At 33.1% G+C, this 20,119-nt stretch overlaps 1 protein-coding gene across 2 annotated transcripts; it reads right to left on the bottom strand.

Moving 5' to 3' along the window:
• Positions 1 to 14,038: 14,038 nt before the first annotated feature.
• LOC131660271 (protein PSK SIMULATOR 2-like) lies at positions 14,039 to 19,122 on the bottom strand. 2 transcript variants are annotated; one of them, XM_058929481.1, is made up of 13 exons: positions 18,822 to 19,122; positions 18,363 to 18,691; positions 17,849 to 18,162; positions 17,668 to 17,760; positions 17,447 to 17,537; positions 17,059 to 17,152; positions 16,584 to 16,681; positions 16,295 to 16,364; positions 15,463 to 15,560; positions 15,252 to 15,368; positions 15,056 to 15,132; positions 14,849 to 14,893; positions 14,039 to 14,723 (listed from the first exon to the last, which is right to left on the bottom strand). In XM_058929481.1, exons 2-13 carry the CDS (start codon positions 18,582 to 18,584, stop codon positions 14,231 to 14,233), a joined length of 1,812 nt encoding a protein of 603 aa, XP_058785464.1. In that variant the 5' UTR covers positions 18,585 to 18,691; positions 18,822 to 19,122; the 3' UTR covers positions 14,039 to 14,230. The 2 variants fall into 2 exon arrangements, with proteins under 2 accessions (XP_058785464.1, XP_058785465.1); XM_058929482.1 differs by having other exon boundaries at positions 18,363 to 18,644.
• Positions 19,123 to 20,119: the final 997 nt, after the last annotated feature.

Raw genomic sequence — 20,119 nt, 5'->3', positions numbered from 1 at the left:
TTGGTTCGGTGAATTTTAGTTTGTTCCGGATCGTTTTTTGTATGTATTGTTGTTTATCATGTAAAATCGGACCGATTCAATACATGTATAATATAATTATGTTTTATGACTTGCTTGTCTAATTTATGGTTAATGTCAATTCCATATGTTCAATTTAGACAACACACTAAGCAATCAACAAAATGCAAAATTTATGTCTGTTTCTGCATAATTCGGAAATGAACTTCCGAAATATACATGTCTGGAGCCTATTTTCGGAAGTTCATTTCCGAAATGTCCCCTGAGGCAGGATAAGGTTTGTTAGGCCATCAATGCTCCAATAAGTCTATAAATACACACTCTTCTTCATCCTCTCCACACCACAAAACACAAATGACACAAACCTACCCCCACCTAGCATTCGTCTACTTTGAAACCGGCTACCCGATGCCGTTCCAATTTCGCTTCTCGCGCGACACGCCGTTTGCGGAGTTGATACCGTCGCTCAACACGCTTTTGCGTTATCCCGAGAATCGAAAGGTTGTCAAGCTCGAGTACCGCTCGCCATCGCTTAACGACGAGGGAGGCATTAAGTTCACACCTTTTGAGATCAAGAACGACGAAGATTTGGCGGTTTTGTGGACAACGTTCGACCGATTTTCTTCGAAGGGCCCGATCGAGTTGGACGCGAAACTTCAAAGATCGGCGGACGATGTTATCAAAATGTTGACTCATCCCCACCTACCTGTGATCAACAATATGTAACTTTAATTATATGTAATATTATCGTTGTAATCTTCACCCGATTAAATAAAGCGAATTGTTGTTGTTTTTCATTTTCTTCTGTCCAGACATATTTTCGGAAGTTCATTTCCGAATTCCCCAAGGGGGGTACGTCCGGAGATGAACTTCCGAAACACCACATTTTCTGAAAATGTAACTTTATTTCGGAGATGCATCTCCGAAATCAATATTTTATATTAAAAAAAACACGTTTTCGGAGATGCATTTCTGAAATCACCTTTTTTTTAAAAAAAAGTACAGTTTCGGAAATGAACTTCCGAAACAAGGGGTATTGTGGTAAATTCACCATGGGTGGGCAAGAAGGTTGGGAGGTGGGTGAAGAAAAATTCCATAAAATATATAATACTATCAAATGTTGATTAATATATATTGCACAATCCACTAACTTTTGAAAATCGTATGATTTTACACTCTGGAAATCGACCACCAAGTTAAGTGGCAAAAAGATCAGAGATTTGTCTGGAGCGTTAAACACGTAGAAAAAGATTGCTAAATCATGAGATAGTGAAATTCCAGCCATTCAATTTTTTTTTGACCCGCTTCAAACTTGTTTCGACCCGATTATCGAACAATTGAATTCTATCCATTAATTGACTCTGTAATTAAACCTGACAATTATGCATGCATATTTTAGGGTTTTGAGACTTGCAATGTTTAAAATAAGCTTTTAAGAATTGCAAAATAAGGATGGTAAAAGTTGCGCATCTGAAAACAAAATCTATTGAAACTATGAGAAATTTGTATCGATTAATCATAGGATGAATGAATTTCTTTCCTTCATCTATATTTTCTATAAATTTAAATCAAAACCTTCTATTCTTCTCATCTTTTTTATCCCTACAATGCAATACATCTTCCTTCTTTGCAAAACAGAGCTTTTCAATTTTTTTCATTATGTCTTCATCAATTCCTGTTGTTGGGAGCTCCCCGTCTGCACCCCTAAAGTTCAAAATAATACAACTATCAAAATTAATGTAGCATGGAAACATTGAGTTTTCGCTGATGGAAGAACAATAAAAATAAAGTGCAGTTATTGTACAAAATTACTCATTGGAGGATTTTATGGGTTTAAACACCATTTGGCTGGTACATTTGTAAATTTCGATGAATGTAAGTCTGTATTGGATGAAGTGAAGATCCAAATGTGGGAGATTGTAAAAATATTACAAGTCAATCACCTTACAAAAATCTGAAGAAGATGATACAAATGGTGAATATGTAAAAGGAAAAATGCCAATAAAGGATGATTCAAATGCTACTCCTACAAATATTTTCAAGAAGAGGGGAGTGAGCACTCAAGCCAAAATTAATAGCAACTTCAAAATAATTTGAGAGAAGAAGCATATCTAGAATTTGCTTCCTTCTTCTACAACAATGTCATTGACTTTAATGTGGCAAAAAGTGATGAAGTTAAGAGAATGTTGGAAATAGTTTTAGTACATGGTGTTGGATTTAAGCCACCTTCCTATCATAAAATCACAACCAAGTACTTGAAATAAAATATGAACAGATTTGAACTAAGTACTTGCAACAACAAAGAAAATTTAAGAACACAGATTTATTTGGAAAAAGATAAGATGCACAATTATGAGCGATGGATGGACATGTGAAAGAAGGAGAACAATCTGGAACATTTTATTAAATAACACTAAAGTTACTATTTTTTGAAATCGATTGATGTCTCTCACATATAAAAACATTCGATATAATATTTAAGATGATTGATCAGAATGTGGAAGAAGTATGGGAAGAAAATGTGGTTTAGACCGTGACCGAAAAGGAGGCAAATTTCAAAGCTATTGGAGCTATGTTAATGGATAAAATAAAGAAGTTATACTGGACACTGTGTCTCATCCATTGAATTGACCTCGTGTTAGAAGATTTTGAAGAAAAAAAGACAATTGTTCTTCATGATAAATTGCAAATGGTGAGAAGGTAACTCAATACATTTATTCTAAGTATTATCTAATTTCCCTGTTGCAACACTTCATCAGAGGAAAATATTTGGTGAGGCCATCCGTAACTTGGTTTGCAACATCACATTTATCATTGGGTTTCTTATAGAGAACACAATAGAATTGATAAGAATAAATTTCAATGGCGACTCTTGTTAATTTTCGAGTGTTCGTACGTTCCAGTACTTTTCGCGTCGTGACAACATGTATTCAATAAAACCGCGAAAGAAGTTTACAATGGATCACAACGTTCATAGTTCCCCTTATATATAGCCACACTACTAGTTTCAATTAATATTATAGGTTACCATGCCAAAAGATTATGGTTACATGTTGACTACTATGACACTATAAGCACATATGATTGAGAGGCTATTGTGTTAGATTAGACTTTAGATTTGGGTCAATGCTTAATAATTACTATACTAATTTAAACATTATTGTGCTTACATGAATACTTCATCATCCATTATCACTTTCACCTTAAGTTATTACCTTACCTCCAACTCGAATTTCAACCGAAAACTTCCATTAACGGAAGTGGTGAAACATTCTTTCCACCAACCTATTTAGAAAATCTCAAGTCTCACATTGGTTAGAGATAGAGTCTTCGCTGGAGATAAAACTTTAAAAGAGTTTATATATAGAGACACCCCTCATCCTACAAATCGGTTTTGTAGGGATGAGTTAAACCAAACTCTAATATGGTATTAGAGTCTATTGATTAGAGCCTTGGACCACCCACATTTTAAATCTACGCACCAAGCCTAAAAGAGTGGTGTGTGTGAAGGGTGTATTGGAAGATCCCAAGTTCCACATTGGAGATAAAGGTTTAAAAGAATTTATATAAAGTGACATCTCTCGTCTTACAAATCAACTATAAGGATAAGTTAGGACAAACTCTAATTCAATCCATCATCATAATAAAATCTCTTATCTTCCAAGATAAATTTAATGTTGTAACAAACAAATATCATAGTATGTTGTGAAATAACAACATTTGATGTGTATCATTGTAACCTTCTGTCACGATTCACGAATTGGTATACGAGGAACTGAAGTGATAACGATAACATCAAATGATGCAAAAAGCAGGTAGACCAATTTAGAGTTGGTATTTATTTATTTATTTATATGTTAATAATGATTCATATAAAATTTATAGTATTTTCTAACACCAAGATTTTGTACTCTCCAATCGGGACAAATTCCTCACGGTTCTAAATCCTATATAAATGTTATCAGCAAGCCCTACTAGCAATGACTTATGATATGCTAGGATACAAACATAATTGATTGGCTGAGGCACAACAGATTGCATGACAAAGGTTGTTACTTTTTAACAAAATGATGGCTAGAAGGTTTGGACATGCCATCAATATGACACATGATGTATCTATGTTCATTATATTGTAACTGAAGTTACACAAAATTTAATTTATACAAAAAGAAAAGTTGGTTGAAATTTAATTATTATGCTGTTACTTGGATTTTTGTTTTTTATAAGAGGTTCAACATTAATGTCCCACATCGTTTAGACACACGAGCTATATGTAATTCAGTTACGGGGATATGATGAGTGGTTGGATCTTACACATTATGTAAGTTGAGTGTTTGCCTAAAGCCTGGTATCATAATTCTCAAATATTAATTCAAAGCTTTAATTCACCTCGACCATTCTTTTAAATCATATCATGAAATGAAATTATTATATTTGTAAAAGTGAGTTTTTTTCCTCTTCTTTATGCACTCCATTATATTATCATCTAAATTTCACTTCATCCACATCCAATCTAAACTCAAACCTTTTTTACATTAGCCTTATCATTACAAGTGATTTTTTTTCCTCACACTTAAGATTTTATTTAAGTCTTTTCAAATCTCTCCTAGCACTATCACACATTCTTTTCATCTTCTTTTTCATATACTTCTCACATTTTCTTCTCTGATCTATTATCTCTTATGTTTTTTCTTTTTCATCTTTTTAATTTTATTCTAGTGTTCTCCCTTTCAATTATGTTTTTAATGCACCTCTTCTCTATTTGAATCTTTCTTTTTCATCTTATCTAATGTTTTATCTCCTCTATTTTTTCTGTTTCATTATAATATTTTTTATTTCACTTTTCTCTAATCTTATTTTCGTATATTAAAGAGAAAATTGTTGTCCAAATATAATGAATTTGATTCTTATTTGATAACGAATAAATGACTAAATACAAAACTATATTATCATCTATATGTGTATGTATGACTCAATAATTGTTATAAAAAACTATACCAATCCACACTGCATTGATATATTTTAAATTGATTCGATTTTATTTCTAAAAGTTAACCAAATCAAATCTGAACCACACTTTTTTCTTGCAGTTCGAATAATTTTTTACCTTACCTGAACACTCTACTTTATGCTATATGCTATTGAATTATTGAAACATTTATTTAATGAGACTAGTTGATATGAACTTAAAACATTGGAATAATACAAAAATACAAAATTGATATACGTGAGACTTAAAATATTTGTACTTATGTATAAGTGTTCTATATATATCTAAGTGTATTTTAAGTTGTAGCATTAATGTTGGACACTATATTTTAAATGAATTAACCAATAGAAAAAGAAATATTATATTAAGAAAATAATTTGAGAGGAAATATTTGAGTTATTTAGAAATATTAGAATTATGAACTATGAACAAGTGTTGTTACAACTATTTCAAACAAAAATATGAACAATAGAATTCCACCCCAATAGAATTTGCCATAAGAAAACTACTAACTTCATGATTATTTATAGTGGTGAGTAATGACAAACCTAAAAACAAAGGTGAACACATGACGAATAATGAAGAACTAATAATAGCTCAAAAAAATTTGTTAAGGATAAAATGATGCTATAAGAATCAATTTTTTCTATTTTGTTAGGCTAGTTGAACATATTGTTCCGAGAGTTTCCTTACTGTGTCGCCTTCCTATAAGATTCTTTGAATAACAATGTTCTTAATGTCAATGGTTATTAGTTGATTTTCCTTGTAAGTTGAAGTTAAAAAATTAAATCATTGAATAACAAGACAAAATTTTCATTTAATTAAATGATTATTGGCTTAATTACAATTTTGCTCCCCCTATTTTATCTTTTTTTTAGTTTTGATCCCCCTATTTTAAAAACTAGGATTTTGATTTTTTTTTAAGTTTTGTTTTGAATTTTAGTCCCCGCTCCATTTAAATGTCATTTTGCATTACATGGCAGTTGAATTGATGATATGGCGTGACTTAAATGGAAAAAACAATTTCCACATCATTTATGATTATTTTTTATTCAAGAATATATATAATATTAAAAAAAAAAATTAAAATAAACTTAAATTATTTAATTTATCATTAATATTTTATTAAAATTAATTTAACTTTGTATCTTACTAAAAAGTCAAAGCTTGTAAATGTTTTTCTAAAATTCGTTAAAAACCTGGGTTGCTCATGTTTTGTTCGTGATCTTAGTTCAGGTAAGGAAAACATTATAACAAAGATCTCAAATGTATTTTTCTAGGCTACTTACATCTACAAAAAGGATATCATATTTTTTCGTCTCAAACTTCAAAGATATATTGTTTCCTTCGATGTCATATTCATTGAAACTTCTCCATTCTTCTCTGCCTCGGTGTCTCCCTATGAGAATTGTATTTAAAATATTAGAGATATCCCTTCTGTCATCCCCACATTCATTGCAACCCTTACACCTCCATTACAAGTCTACCTACAATAGACACATCGTTCATCGGAGGTAAAAAATGATATTTATTCACCAGCACCATCTCCTACTCCAACTGCTCCTCTAGTTATGTCACTTAAACTTGACCTTCCATTAGAATTACAAAACGATATTCGGTCTCATCATCCTAATCCTAAATATGCTTGTGTTTTAAATTATGACAGTCTATTTACTTCTTAAGTTTTTTTGTTTATGCTTTGGTATCTGTTTCTATTCCTAAGTCAACATGTGAAGCTATGACTGATCCCAATTTGTGTTAGGCGATGGTGGAAGAAATGTATGGATTACATTCTAATAACACTTTAGATATTGTTACTATACCTCCAAACAAAACTATAGTGAGATGTTGTTGGATTTATACAATGAAAATTGGACCAGATGGTCAGATCGATTGTTTCAAAGCCCGTTTGGTATCCAAAGGATGCACCTTTTCTCTGGTGGCCAAGATCAATTTAGTCTTCCTTTTCTGGCAATGATTTTCATTCATCATTGGTCGCTTCATTAGTTGGACATTAAAAAATACCTTTTTACACGGAGAATTGAAGGAGGAAGTTTATATAGATCAACCTCCAGGTTTTACTGTTCCTGGAAATTCTAAACTTGTTTGTTGGCTTCATCATTCTCTTTATGGGCTGAAACAGTCCTCATATGGTGTGAAGAAAATCACTCTATTTTATTCCTTCATTCCTCCACCCTGTCATACCCCAATTTTTGACCTAAGATACCACCTCATATCGTAGCATATGCATCATTTGCATCTCTATAAATTGCATAGCTTGTGTTTGCTACTTGTGACTCAGCAGGGTTTAATCAAGAAATCACTCATCAGTACAAGTAACAATCAATTAGAGTTTTGTTCTCCCTTCATCTCAAATGAACCATATTCATCAACAATCAACATTTGGTCCTCAGAGATTCATTTCAACAAGCTCAAAGGCACTGAATCAACCAAATTAGGGTTTTGACTAAAGACAGTATACTCCTGACTTTTGCTCAGGATTTGACCTAATGACTTGGGACATGACCTCAAGACCCCAAGTGCATCATTTTGGCCTAATCTATTGGCTCAATACATCTCCAACACAGGGATTGATCAACAGTGAAATTTCAAATCATCAGATTAGGGTTTTGAACTATCAGGGACCAAAATCAGGGATCACATTTGGGAAACCCTAAAAATCCCCAGGAAGTCAATCAAAGGTTTCAATCATCTTCAAATAATTCCTATGACAACATCCAATGGAAATTACATCTCAATTCAAGGTCCACAGTCATCAATTTCATCAGGTCGACAATTAGGGTTTTTAACCTAATTCATCTGAACAATTGACTTTTTAATCAGGACATGGTGCCACAACTAAAACCATGGCTCAATATCCTATAATGCCTCAATATGATCCATTCATACCACTCATTTGGTAAGGATAGCCTGGTTCATTTGAAATCTCCAGAAACGCGATTCGTCTGAAAAAGTCAACTGTACAAGATCACCATTGACTTTTGGGGAATTTTGATCAACCTTGACTTTTGAAGTTTTGAATCATCAATATATGATATATGAAGTCATTTGATCAAGAAAAATCAAGAAAATCAATCAAGAATCAAAAAGTCAAAAGCTTGACTTTTATACTTAGAAAAAATTCTAAGTGTTTTTCAATGGTTTTTTCCAAACTTTGGAAGGGAATAACTCAAAATTTCACCTACAAAAAAATTCTAAGTGTTTTTCAATGGTTTTTTCCAAACTTTGGAAGGGAATAACTCAAAATTTCACCTACAAACTGAAAAAAACTTCCAACATGAAAGTTGTAGATTTTGATCCAATAAACAACTTTGTCACATATAATTGTTTTCCAAAAGATCAACCATTTAAGAGATATGGAGCTTCAAAGTTGGTATCTTTTGAAAATTTCACTTAAAACCTCATTTTCTTCAAAGTTCATGGATCTTTTTCACCCATTTCCTTAAGGGTCTTGAAGAAACTTTCAACTAGAGTTTTGAAGTGTGTAATATGAGCTTTCCAAAATGTCCAAGAGCATGAAAAAATATGGAGCATAGCTATGGTTTTGAATTATGCATTTAGTGATCATTTTCACTTGAAATTTCAAGCCATTTTTACTAAGTTATGAACCATTTTGCCAAATAATGCAAGTAATGATGCATCAAGACAATAATTGATAGATATTTCTGATTTGAAGATCAGAATGGAAGAGGATAAGAAGCTTGAGATTTAACCATGGTTTAGTCACTTTTAACCATTTGCATTTAATGTGAAAGATTCCATTTTATCTCTTAAGCCAAATCATCATTCTTGGATCAACTTGCAAGAGCTTTGAGTTCAGAATCCTTGGCCTATAAATAGAGGTTCAAATCATCTTCAAACTCACACCAAAACCTCATAAACATAGGTTTTCTCTTCCTTTCTTAGAATGCAAGTTTCATGGTTTTCAAAAGAGGTAAAATTCTCAACCTCTAAATCTTTGAAGTTCTAAGTAAAGTGATGCTTCTAACACTTCCCAAATACCATATGGAAGTTGTTTGAACCTTTAAAACCTTCCAAAAACATCAAAAACTCAGAATCACTACCTCACTTCCCAAATATGCATAACACTAGCCTTATCATGCCAAAATCAAATCCAGGCCAATTCTGTCCAAGCTAATCATCCAAACACCATCCATATACCATATATGAACTATCCCAATCATCATCCATGATCTGAAACACCAAAATCACTAAGCTTGATCCTCACTTGAACCATACTGCAGATCGAGCATCACCAACTAGTCCAGAGGTTTTCAATTCGTGTCAAGCATCCAAACATGTTCCATAAGGTCCACTGAAGGTGTTCAGATCAAGAAACAACATCTGGAATCCCTCATTTGCAGAATTCGATCCTCAGTTGTGCCGTTTTTAAGGTAAGCTCTCTTGAACTTCAAACTCTATTCTCCATGCATCATAAATGAAATATGAACATACCATCTTGTTTCTGCACTATCACTGATCAATAGCCCTCAATCAATTTCACAATTCATCAATCATACACGATTTCATGTTCAAATTCAGAATTAGGGTTCTTCGTGTTCATCAGAAAATTAACCACCTTAGAGCAAAAATAAATGAAATTAAAGATCACCATCATGTTCCTTGTGAAAAAACGAGTAAGATAGGCTATTCACTTGATCAAAATGATTCAGTTTTCAGATTTTTCAAATTCAAGTTAGGGTTGTGTTCTTGGCGCCAGATTTTGAAACTGAAATTAGGAATTGATTCAAAAATATAATTTATTCGCTGCAAACGTTAAACAGACCACGCGCGTGGTCCAATTGGCAAGTGTTTTGGTTGGTAACCTTGAGTGCGTGGGTTCAAGTCCTTGTGGTGACAAAACCTAATTTTTTAACACTATTTTTCTTATTTTTCTTCACAACTTCATCAATTAATTTAACCAATCAAATTAACTCATTTTTTATTCATTTTTTACACACTTCTCATTTAATATATGTATTTTATGAATATCAAAAAAAAAATCACAAAAATATATTTATTTAATACATTTTTGATTAAGTTTAAAATGACATGTTTTTAAGTGTTTTTTTTTAATACTTTAAATATTGTTTTTCATTTGATTTTTCAAACTTAATCACTTGTAAATATTTTGTGATCAAACCCTAATTATTTAGGTCTTAATTAAGCATGAAATTTGTTTTTTATCTTAATTAAGTTGACTTTTGTCAAAATTCAAACCGTTTTAAAACAAACGATCATAGTTTTTCAAAACGATAAACCTTTTCTTTTTTGGTTTTCTTTTCAAAAGAAACTATTGATTAAATCTTTTTTTGGATTGATCAATTGATTTTCAAATACCATGGGCCTCCATGTAGGTATAAGTCCCAAGCCCCTTTTGTACATACCCTTTCCTTTTGTACAGAAAAATTCTTTTAAAAACAAAAACTTCCAAACAGTTTTTTTCAAACGACGAAACCTTGCGTCTGTTAATAAAACAATCAACCATGTTTTGTAAATAAAACATGGGCCTCCACATAGGTATAAGTCCCATTCCTGTACATGAAATTAGGTATTTCATTGTACAAACACCTTTTTGTACATACCTCGATCAATTTGGTTTTTTAACTTTGAATAACAAATCAAAAAATGAAGGTTTTCTTTAAATCTTCCCAAAAAATACCATGGGCCTCCATGTAGGTATAAGTCCCAAGCCCCTTTGTAAATGCCTGTTTACATAGCTTTTGAGTAAACTCAAGTGGGTCTCTCCCCGAGTATAAGTCCCGAGCCCCGTGTATACAAATGGATCGTGCTTACAGGTATATTTCCTTCATAAACTCCATTATATACACACACTTTGTCATATATATGTATAACTGTTCATAATTGTTCATGTACTTGTTCATATTTGTTTGTACTTGTTCATACTTGTGATTGTGTTATATATGCTTGTTCAACTTAGTACAACACTAGGTTCCCCATAGCCTCCTATTGGGCTTCGTGCAAAGAATCTCCCTAGTTTAGGTTAGGACATAGAGTATGGTTTCCCGGTGAAATCGCTCTAAGAGCTCAAACCAACTATACCATGCCTCCCCTTGGGCTTTGTACAAACGAGTGACCCTCCCATAGCCTCCTCTTGGGCTTACAATGCAAGGACCCTCGATAGTCCCTCCCATAGCCTCCTCTTGGGCTTACAATACAAGGACCCTCGGATAGCCTCCTCTTGGGCTTCGTACAAGGACCCACGGGCTTCTTATAAGCATCCCCAATATCCAAATCAAATACCCTAGGAGATTAGACATTTATCATCTCTATGATAGGAGTATCTCTTCTATATCATCACAAACAATCAATCAATCAATCAATCAACTTAACTTTTTTTTTGCCACAAGGCTGGCTAATCAATCAAACTTTTTTTGCCACCATACTGGCTGATTAATCAAAGTTTTTATCACAAGGCTGACTTCATTGAAACTTTTGCCACAAGGCTGGCTGATTAATCGAAACTTTTTGTCACAAGGCTGACTTCATTGAAAGTTTTTGCCACAAGGCTGGCTAAAAAACATCTTTATCATTCTAAGCACCATAAGTGGCATGGCCCAGAGCTTATAATGAAAAGATTTTCAAACAAAATCAAACAGATGTATGTGATGATATAGATTAGATACATCGAACATTTAGATGACATTTGTCTCTTATCCTTTGCTTCCACTAGCATAAGTGGGAACTACGATTGCTCTGACTTTCTCAACATCCCTTTGAGAATACGTAGGCACAAGGTCGTATCCTTGGCGAGCAAAACTTCTCCCTCAAACCACTCAAACCTTAGCACCCGTAGACCCGAGCTACAGATGCTCTGATTCCCTCTAAGGGATATGTATGCAGAGGATCGCGATGATCTTTGCGAGCATAATCAAACAAACACCCTAGGTCCCACCTATTTCACAACAGAACCTCCACCATAACATAGAATGAAACAAACACAAAAAAAAGCCTATAGAGTACTATAGATACGTTGGGTGCTAATACCTTCCCTTCGTATAACCAACCCTCTTACCCAAGATCTCTCTCCCGCTTTTTAGGTTATTGCAGCTTTTTTCTTTTTCCTCCTTTGGAAACAATAAAAAGTTTGGTCGAAACAAAGAAAAATCATTTTTTTGAGCACTCGAGCCCAAAGAAGGCATCAGGTGTCTCATCCCGAAAAAAGATTACGATTTTTCCCCGCGACACACCCGACACACTTTTCTTGTGGTCTATATTAATAACATTGTTATCACTAGAGACGATACATAGGGTATCCAGCATCTCAAAACTTATCTTTTCAAAATTTTCCAAACAAATGACTTGGGTCCACTCAGATACTTCTTAGACATTGAAGTTGCCCAATCCTCATCCGACATTTCAATCAACCAACACAAGTATACCTTAGATATTCTCAGAAAAATGGTATGATTCATTGTTGTCCTATTGATACTCCTATGGATCCGAATGACAAGCTTCTTTCGGGTCATGAGGGTTCATTGAAAGACTCGGGATGATATCGACGAATTATAGGTAGATTCAACTGTCTTACAATCACTAGACCAGATATTACATTTGCGGTGAGTATTATGAGCCAGTTTCTGAACGCTCCTTGTGATAGTCATTCGAATTCTTAGATATATAAAGAATGCACGAGAAAGATGACTATTCTATGAAGATAAGGATGATGCCAAAACCATTTGTTATTTAGATGTAGATTAGTCCAGATCACCGTCGGATAGGAAATCCATGTTCAAATATTGTGTTCTAATTGGAGGTAATATGATCTCATAGAGAAGCAAGAAACAAAAATGCAGTTGTATTATCTAGTGCTAAAGCTGAATATCGTGTTATGGCAACAACCTCAAAGGAGATTGCATGGTTGAAAAATTTATCCCCAAAACTTAGGTTGAGAGATCTTCAAAACACAAAACTCATATGTGATAATCAAGCGGCACTCCACATTTCATCTAATTTAGTTTTTCATGAACGGACCAAGCACATAGAAATAGATTGTCATTATGTAATGTACAAGGTACTTTCCAGAGAAATAACTACACATTTCATCTGAAGACAAATTGGTTGATATGTTTACAAGTCTTTTAGGGGTTCTCGAGTGAATTATATTTGTAACAAGCTCGACACATATGACATATATGATCCAACTTGAGGGGGAATGTTAAAAATATTTGTATATAGAAAGTCTCACATCGACTATAATATGTAATTAACTGTAAATCTATCTATATATAATACAGTCTACGTAGTTCTATTTTAACACAATTTAATCAAATGTCTTTTACTCTCTTATATCTATTGAGACTTACGGCGTAAATGACAACATAACTTTTTTTATTTTTAGTAGAAGACTTGACTTTTAATAGACTTGTCTCATGGTGCAAATTTTTAGATTGTAAATGAATTTTGGAAAAGAAATTAAAATCTGATAGAAGTGTTTACAAGAATCATCTTTAGTCAAAGATTTTAGACAAAGAAAGAATATAGACTTTTTAACACGTTTTCACAAGTTAAAATGATAACCTCCATAAGAGTAAATTTCACTACCTGCAATTCACAATTTAGAAGTATATCCAATGGACGTTAAAATAAATTTTTTGAATGGTAATTTGGAGAAATAAATCTATATGGAAAAACCTTGATCGAGGCTTTGTGGTTCATGGACCAGAAAATAAGGTATGGAAGTTAGATAAATCTTTATATGTTGTTAAACAAGCTCTGAAGCAATGACATGAATTTTTTGACAACTTGATTATCTCCGATGGTTCTAAAGTGAATAAAAATGAGAAATGGATTTAGAGTCTGAAAATGGCACATGAACTATCATTGCTGTGTAGCAACTTTGATAAGAAAAACCTCGAAGAAGCTTGTAATTCTCTATATTGAAATTATTATATTAGATAAATTTCAACAGAAAAACCAAAGCCGCACAGAACTGTGTAAAATGGAAAATAAATTTCAACAGAAAAACAATCCTTTAGACAAAATCGATTGCAAACAATGTATGGGATTCATCTATTTCAGTATAAGATTACGAGTCAGTTATATATATGGATATATACATATGATTAAATAGTACAAAAAAATGAGTGATGAATTATAGTCAGCATTTAAGAAAGTGAAGTACCAATAATCTTCAGAAGAAAAAATAAATAGCATGAGGCCAGTATATGTATGAAGAATTCAAGATCCTAAGCCATCCATAATATCCAAAACGTTATAGCTTCGGCGGTTGGCGTTGAGTGTGGTGCCCAAGGACTCCCTAACAGGTGAACTCCCAGCACTTTTGGTCCTGAGAGGGTGCCTGACTTGAGTTTTCTTGGAAACACCAAGTTCCTGGCTTTTGCTAACTCCTGGGCTTCTCCTCCTTGCAATTACTTCCTCTAGTAATATCCTATCCTCTTGAGAAAGTTGAGTTCCCAATGGCTTGTTGTTTCGGTCCAATGATAGAATCAAAAACTGTCGCATCTTAGACTGAAGTTCGGGTCTCTTGGGAGGAGAGCGCGCTGGCATTGGCCTTGAGACATTTTGTCTGGATCTTACAGAGCTAATCAAATAGTGAATCCATGCCAACAAATCAATAATGTGGAGATCTATTTTCTGCTTATCTGCGTAGTAAAGTGTCTGGAGGCGAATTGGGTTGCTCTCTTTGGTTGTGTTATCACCAAAGTCATTACTGCAATATCAAAATAGGAACATCAGTTATCATGGAGTTTCCTGGTTCCAGCCTACTCCACTAGTTATTTATTCACATTATACGGGTAAACAGTCACCCAAGAGAAATTTGTGTTTATAACTAACCTTGTGTTTGCCCACTCACCGACCCATCCGAAGCCTTGATGAACTCTGTCAACAATATTGACAAATAAAAGAAAAATGCATGAGCAAGCAATTGCAGGGACTTCTAACCTATTTTCATCTACGAATAACAGGACAGCAAGAGTAGAATTTTTATTTTTTAATTTGACGGGTGTACACAAAAATCAAACAAACATTTGCATATCTCACTTGATTGTATTTGCGGCAAATGGTACGAGCCACTTAAGAGTCTTGTCCATTTCAGCTTTGATGTGAGTGAAAGATTGCTGCAGAAAGTTTCAGTTTCATTTAGCATAATCCAAGACAAAATATAACCCAAAATAGGCAATGAAAAGGATAAAAAATCGGAAGACAAATGATGTCATCCAGGAAATGGTGGTTATACCTCTTTTGGGATAGAAATGGATTGCAACCGAGATGGTAGGGCACTCTTAATATTGTTTGGTAAACCTTGATATAATGTATCCCTTGTATTTGGAGGAAGGGAGGCTGGGCGAGATGCCTGATAGAAACAGAAATTGTTGTTTAAACTTTAAACAAAAGCAACTACAATTTGATTAGGTAACACAAATTTTGTTAGAGCAATGAAAACTTACAATCATATATATCTGATTGATTATATTAGCATAGTGTAGTGCAAGACCGGATTCACCAAGTCTTTGAGGACCTTTACCATACTTGACAGCACCAGTTCCTGCCATTAATCCACAATTTCACATTGATTTAGATGATTAATTATAGAGAAATGATAGATATACACCACTTTTTGACATATACACCGTATATGTATACTATACCATATACTTTATTCTTTTTTTTATTATATATGCATGCCTTGGGATTTGTGCCTCACTTACAATTGAGTATAGTACATACGGTGTAATGTTATGGTGTCACATTTTAGTGTATATATAGCATAGCTCTTAATTATAATATGTTGTTATGAGTTATGACCTCCCCCAACGATTTCTACATGAAAGATACAGAACATGATGCAACATAGTAGATTATTGTACAAGTCAATATAAGACTGTGGCACAAGCCAAAAAACAATTAAGGAATTCGCTTATTGATCTCGCAGTTTTCCAAATGCTTGCACTTAGTAGGCCAATCCTTCCAGTAGAAAGGATTTAGCAGAACAATTGCAATCCTAATCAGCTGATTAGAGCCAGGGAAGAAGACAGTAATAACACAGCATAAAACGATTGAAAAAATCAATCTATGGTCAGTGTGCTGTACTAAGAATCATGACACATAGATAGCAGGGATGCAATTCTCTTCAATAATAAAAAGAGAAGGCATGTGGGCAACCGAGGTAATTCAGATTCAAATCCTAAGCTTAGTAGATGTGATGAATTCCTGATGCATAAGGTGACTATACTATATATATATCATTTACATTTTACTTCATACAAGAAATGCTCATACCATGATTTCCAAGGAGCTCGCAAATTGCTTGATGTATATAGGTAACAATATCTACAAGTTTTTCAACTATCTGCAATAAGCAAATACGATTATGAGTTTTGACAGAAAAAGTCAACTGATGTAATTTTCTCTCAAAAACAGTCATTTGTTGTAATTTGTAAACTCTGCAGCCTCAAAACATTCACTACTACACGAATAACCAAAATTCTTTTGAGGCAAGGGAGTGTAGGATGGAAAACTATTGAATTCAACAATAATACTAGGAATTAATCCTATACTAATAATATACCTCCTCTAAATTTCTGGCCCAAAGAGACTTCTTTTTCAAGTTCCTCACAAGCTTTTTTTGATGCTTTAACTCACTTTGAAAAATTGTGATACTCTCACCTGCATTTATAAAGAGTGTACAACTGTCAATCATCAGCTAACTTCTAAGGACTTAAATTTTCAATTGTCCTGCTGATAGACTGTAAACCCAAAATGGTCATCAGAAAATATTTCTCAGGTCCCAAAAAAAGGAATTACTTGCTCCTAACAATGGGTAACAGTCTAACAGATGTTAGAAACCTAATTCTTTTTGGTATAACTATTTTGAGATATACTTCATCACAAATGTCAAGATAAGAGATAGCAAATGAAGGGGGAGCTAAAACGATGATTTGAATACCAAGTATTATTTATTTTATTAAATAAAAATCAAGTATTATTTGACAAAAATTAAGGGAAAGTTGGATATTTCTATTATTAAGTTTTTAAGTTCTAACCTTTGAGAGGAAGATTCAAGGACTCCATTTCCTTAATTTTTTGTTGATAATCATGTTGAAAACGTTCATAAGCATTTAATTCATGGTATAATTCCTACATAAAAAATGAGAAAATTAGTTACTTACAAAAAGCATTCAATGGAAACCCTAACTTTACCAGGAAAGAACTCAGAGCAAAACAAAAGTAAAAGAAAGATAAATATCATCAAAAACATATAAACAGACATGTACACAGAAACTGCAAGTAGATAATATGAAAGACCTGGGAATCAAGTTACGCAGTAGACATGCAAGAAACTAAAAGAATGACAATGGCTTTGCTCAACCATCAGTTCACTGAGGAGTTACAAAAGATGCACAAATTTATTTGAAATATCGATAAGCTTACCGCAGTATAATTAACTAGACCGGCAAACTCCTGCATTGTCTTTTCGGCATCTACCGGATTTTGTTTTTCGCCCAAGACATCCATGTCTAATCTGATATTTTGTTTTTGGACAAAGATTTAATATGAAAAGGTTGTTAGTTTTATCATCTATGAATTGAATCATGATAAGTCCGCATAGTCTTCTTAGTTGTCATAAATAAGCAATGTATAAGGAAACTCACCTTGAGAAATATCGATGTAGGTTATGCCACTGTGGGTCTTTACACATGTTTCCAAATCTAGCTACTTCCCGTGAGAAGACATTGAATTCTTCCCTAAAAATTCAAAAAAGATAAGAGAAACGAAACACAAAGGAAATTCCTAGCCAAAATAATGCATACATCGTTTTAAAGAAGCTAGAACCTTTTGTCCATCTCAGCAAGGCTTATTAACTCTTTCATATCTGTTGAGACTAATTGTTGAATGCCTTCGGATTGTAAAACCTCCTTCTTGAGGAACTGAATGTTTTCTTCATAAAGTGAGTTAAATAAAATGGCACCTTTGGTTATCGTATTAGCTACTTCAAATGCCAATATCGATATTTTCTTCCCTTTAGAAGTCATGCCAGAGACAAACCCACTATTATTATTTAGCTTGGGCATGCCACTTCCAAGTGAGTCCAGAACTTCCACAGCCCTATAGCTAGCTTTGCTCAGTAAAGAGCCCTTTCTACTAATCTACAAAAATAAAAGACATCAATCATGAAACACCAAACTTCAAATGAAGAAATTGCATCACAGATCATAAAATACCATACTAGAAACTCAAAATGAAAGTAGCAAGTTACTGTAGTCAGCAACTATTTGTTAAGTTCCTGCTCATAACCTCAAAATTTAAAGCAGTAATCCAGTAACAAAATGCATTTGTAGGGTAATACCTGTTTTTCCCCCATTGAAGCTGAAGTAGATAACCCGAACTCATCCGAAAACCCCTTTTCCTTATTCCTTTGCCTTCTCCCTTGATCATTAGACCTTGAATCAGAATCTTTCCGATTCGTAAAACTATCTCCCTTCTTAAGAATCTTCCCAGAAAACCCCAAACTCTTCCCTCCAACTTCCGCATTTTCCCCAGCCATCCCAGCCGAACAAACCGCCCCCATTTCTACTCTTCACACCACAGTCAAAACTCAAAATCTCAATGCAACAAGAAAATCAAAAACCTAAAGCACGATCAATTCAACTATCAATTATCGATTATGGATTACCTCTGCATCAAAATAAAATTATATTCATTCAAATCACTTCCTTCAAATTCGATTAAACAATTCAACAATCAAATTACTAAATAACTAACCGAAAAAATTCAAAAAGTTTCAGAGCGAGAAATGAGAACATACCTATTTACAGAGAAGCGAGAAGCAAAGAAAAGAATGAAGAGAGAAAGAAAAAAAGTGGGTAAGAATTTACGACTATGAGGTTTGACTTTGAACTCGAAAAACAATAAAGATAGGCGTGACGTGTTGTTGTTCATTGAATATTCATAAAGAGTAAGGGTTGAATATTTTGAAAGAATAAATAAATAAAAGTAAGCGATAATTAAGAAAAATGGAAAACGCGCTAATTTGGTGTGACCGGTTGGAAGAGGAAAGGTTGAAGACGTGGCAGGCCAGAAATGAAAGGAAACGACGACTTTGCCTTCTAAGGTGTAGCGTGCTGTGCTGTGGCCGTGTCATGTGATGTATCGAAATGTGAAAATACAGGAAATTTATCTTGCATAAGTCGCACCAAAATGTGGAAGGGGTAATGAGCGATTTTGATTCCGTTTTTTGGGATGTAAATATCGATTTTTACTTTGTAATTTAATTTTATATATTTGAATGTTTGTTTATGGAATTGGTTTTGATAGTAGAATTTATTTAATTTAAAGATAGAATATTTTTTAATTGTTATTTAAAAAAAGTTTCAACTTTCAACTTTGCACTTTATTTTTTACAATTAAAATTATTGTAAGATTCACTTATTTTATATCTATCTATATATATATATATATATATATATATATATATATATATATATATATATATATATATATATATATATATATATATATAGCATATCAAGTGAGATCATTTTATAATGAGAGAAATAAATATCAACCATTGAATTCATCAAGAGATATGATGTTAATATGTTTTTTGATAACAATATTGATAATTTCTCCAGTGCTAGCCGGTAGAGATCACAGTTCTAAGGGTGTGTTTGTTTGATGGATTAAAATTATAATTTCGGGAATGTTATTCCTTGGAATATTTTTGTTGGGAATATAATTCTCATCAATTTGTTTGGCAGATTATTTATGTTTCTTGGAATATTTTGAAATTTTATTTCATTTTTAATTTTAAAATTTTAAAAATAAATACAAAAGTGCTAAAATAATATATAAGTGGGTAGTTATAGTTGGTTACTTTTTATTCCCATATAAATATAAGATTCCCACCACATGGGAATAAATTTCTAAAATTCCATGAGTAAATGATATTCCAAGGAATAAAATATATCTAGGAATAATTTGTTAAAACTTCAAATAAACATAGGAATATGAAATTCACACCCTCACATTCTGAGGAATTCTAACTAAATTCATGAAACAAACACCCCCTAAGTGTTTTTAAGTTAAAATTGTGGATCCTTTTCT

Source organism: Vicia villosa, linkage group LG3, assembly GCF_029867415.1.
Source record: "Vicia villosa cultivar HV-30 ecotype Madison, WI linkage group LG3, Vvil1.0, whole genome shotgun sequence".
Classification (NCBI taxonomy): Eukaryota; Viridiplantae; Streptophyta; class Magnoliopsida; order Fabales; family Fabaceae; genus Vicia; species Vicia villosa.
The sequence above is the reverse complement of the archived record's forward strand: the minus strand, read 5'-3'. Positions and strand labels throughout refer to the sequence as shown.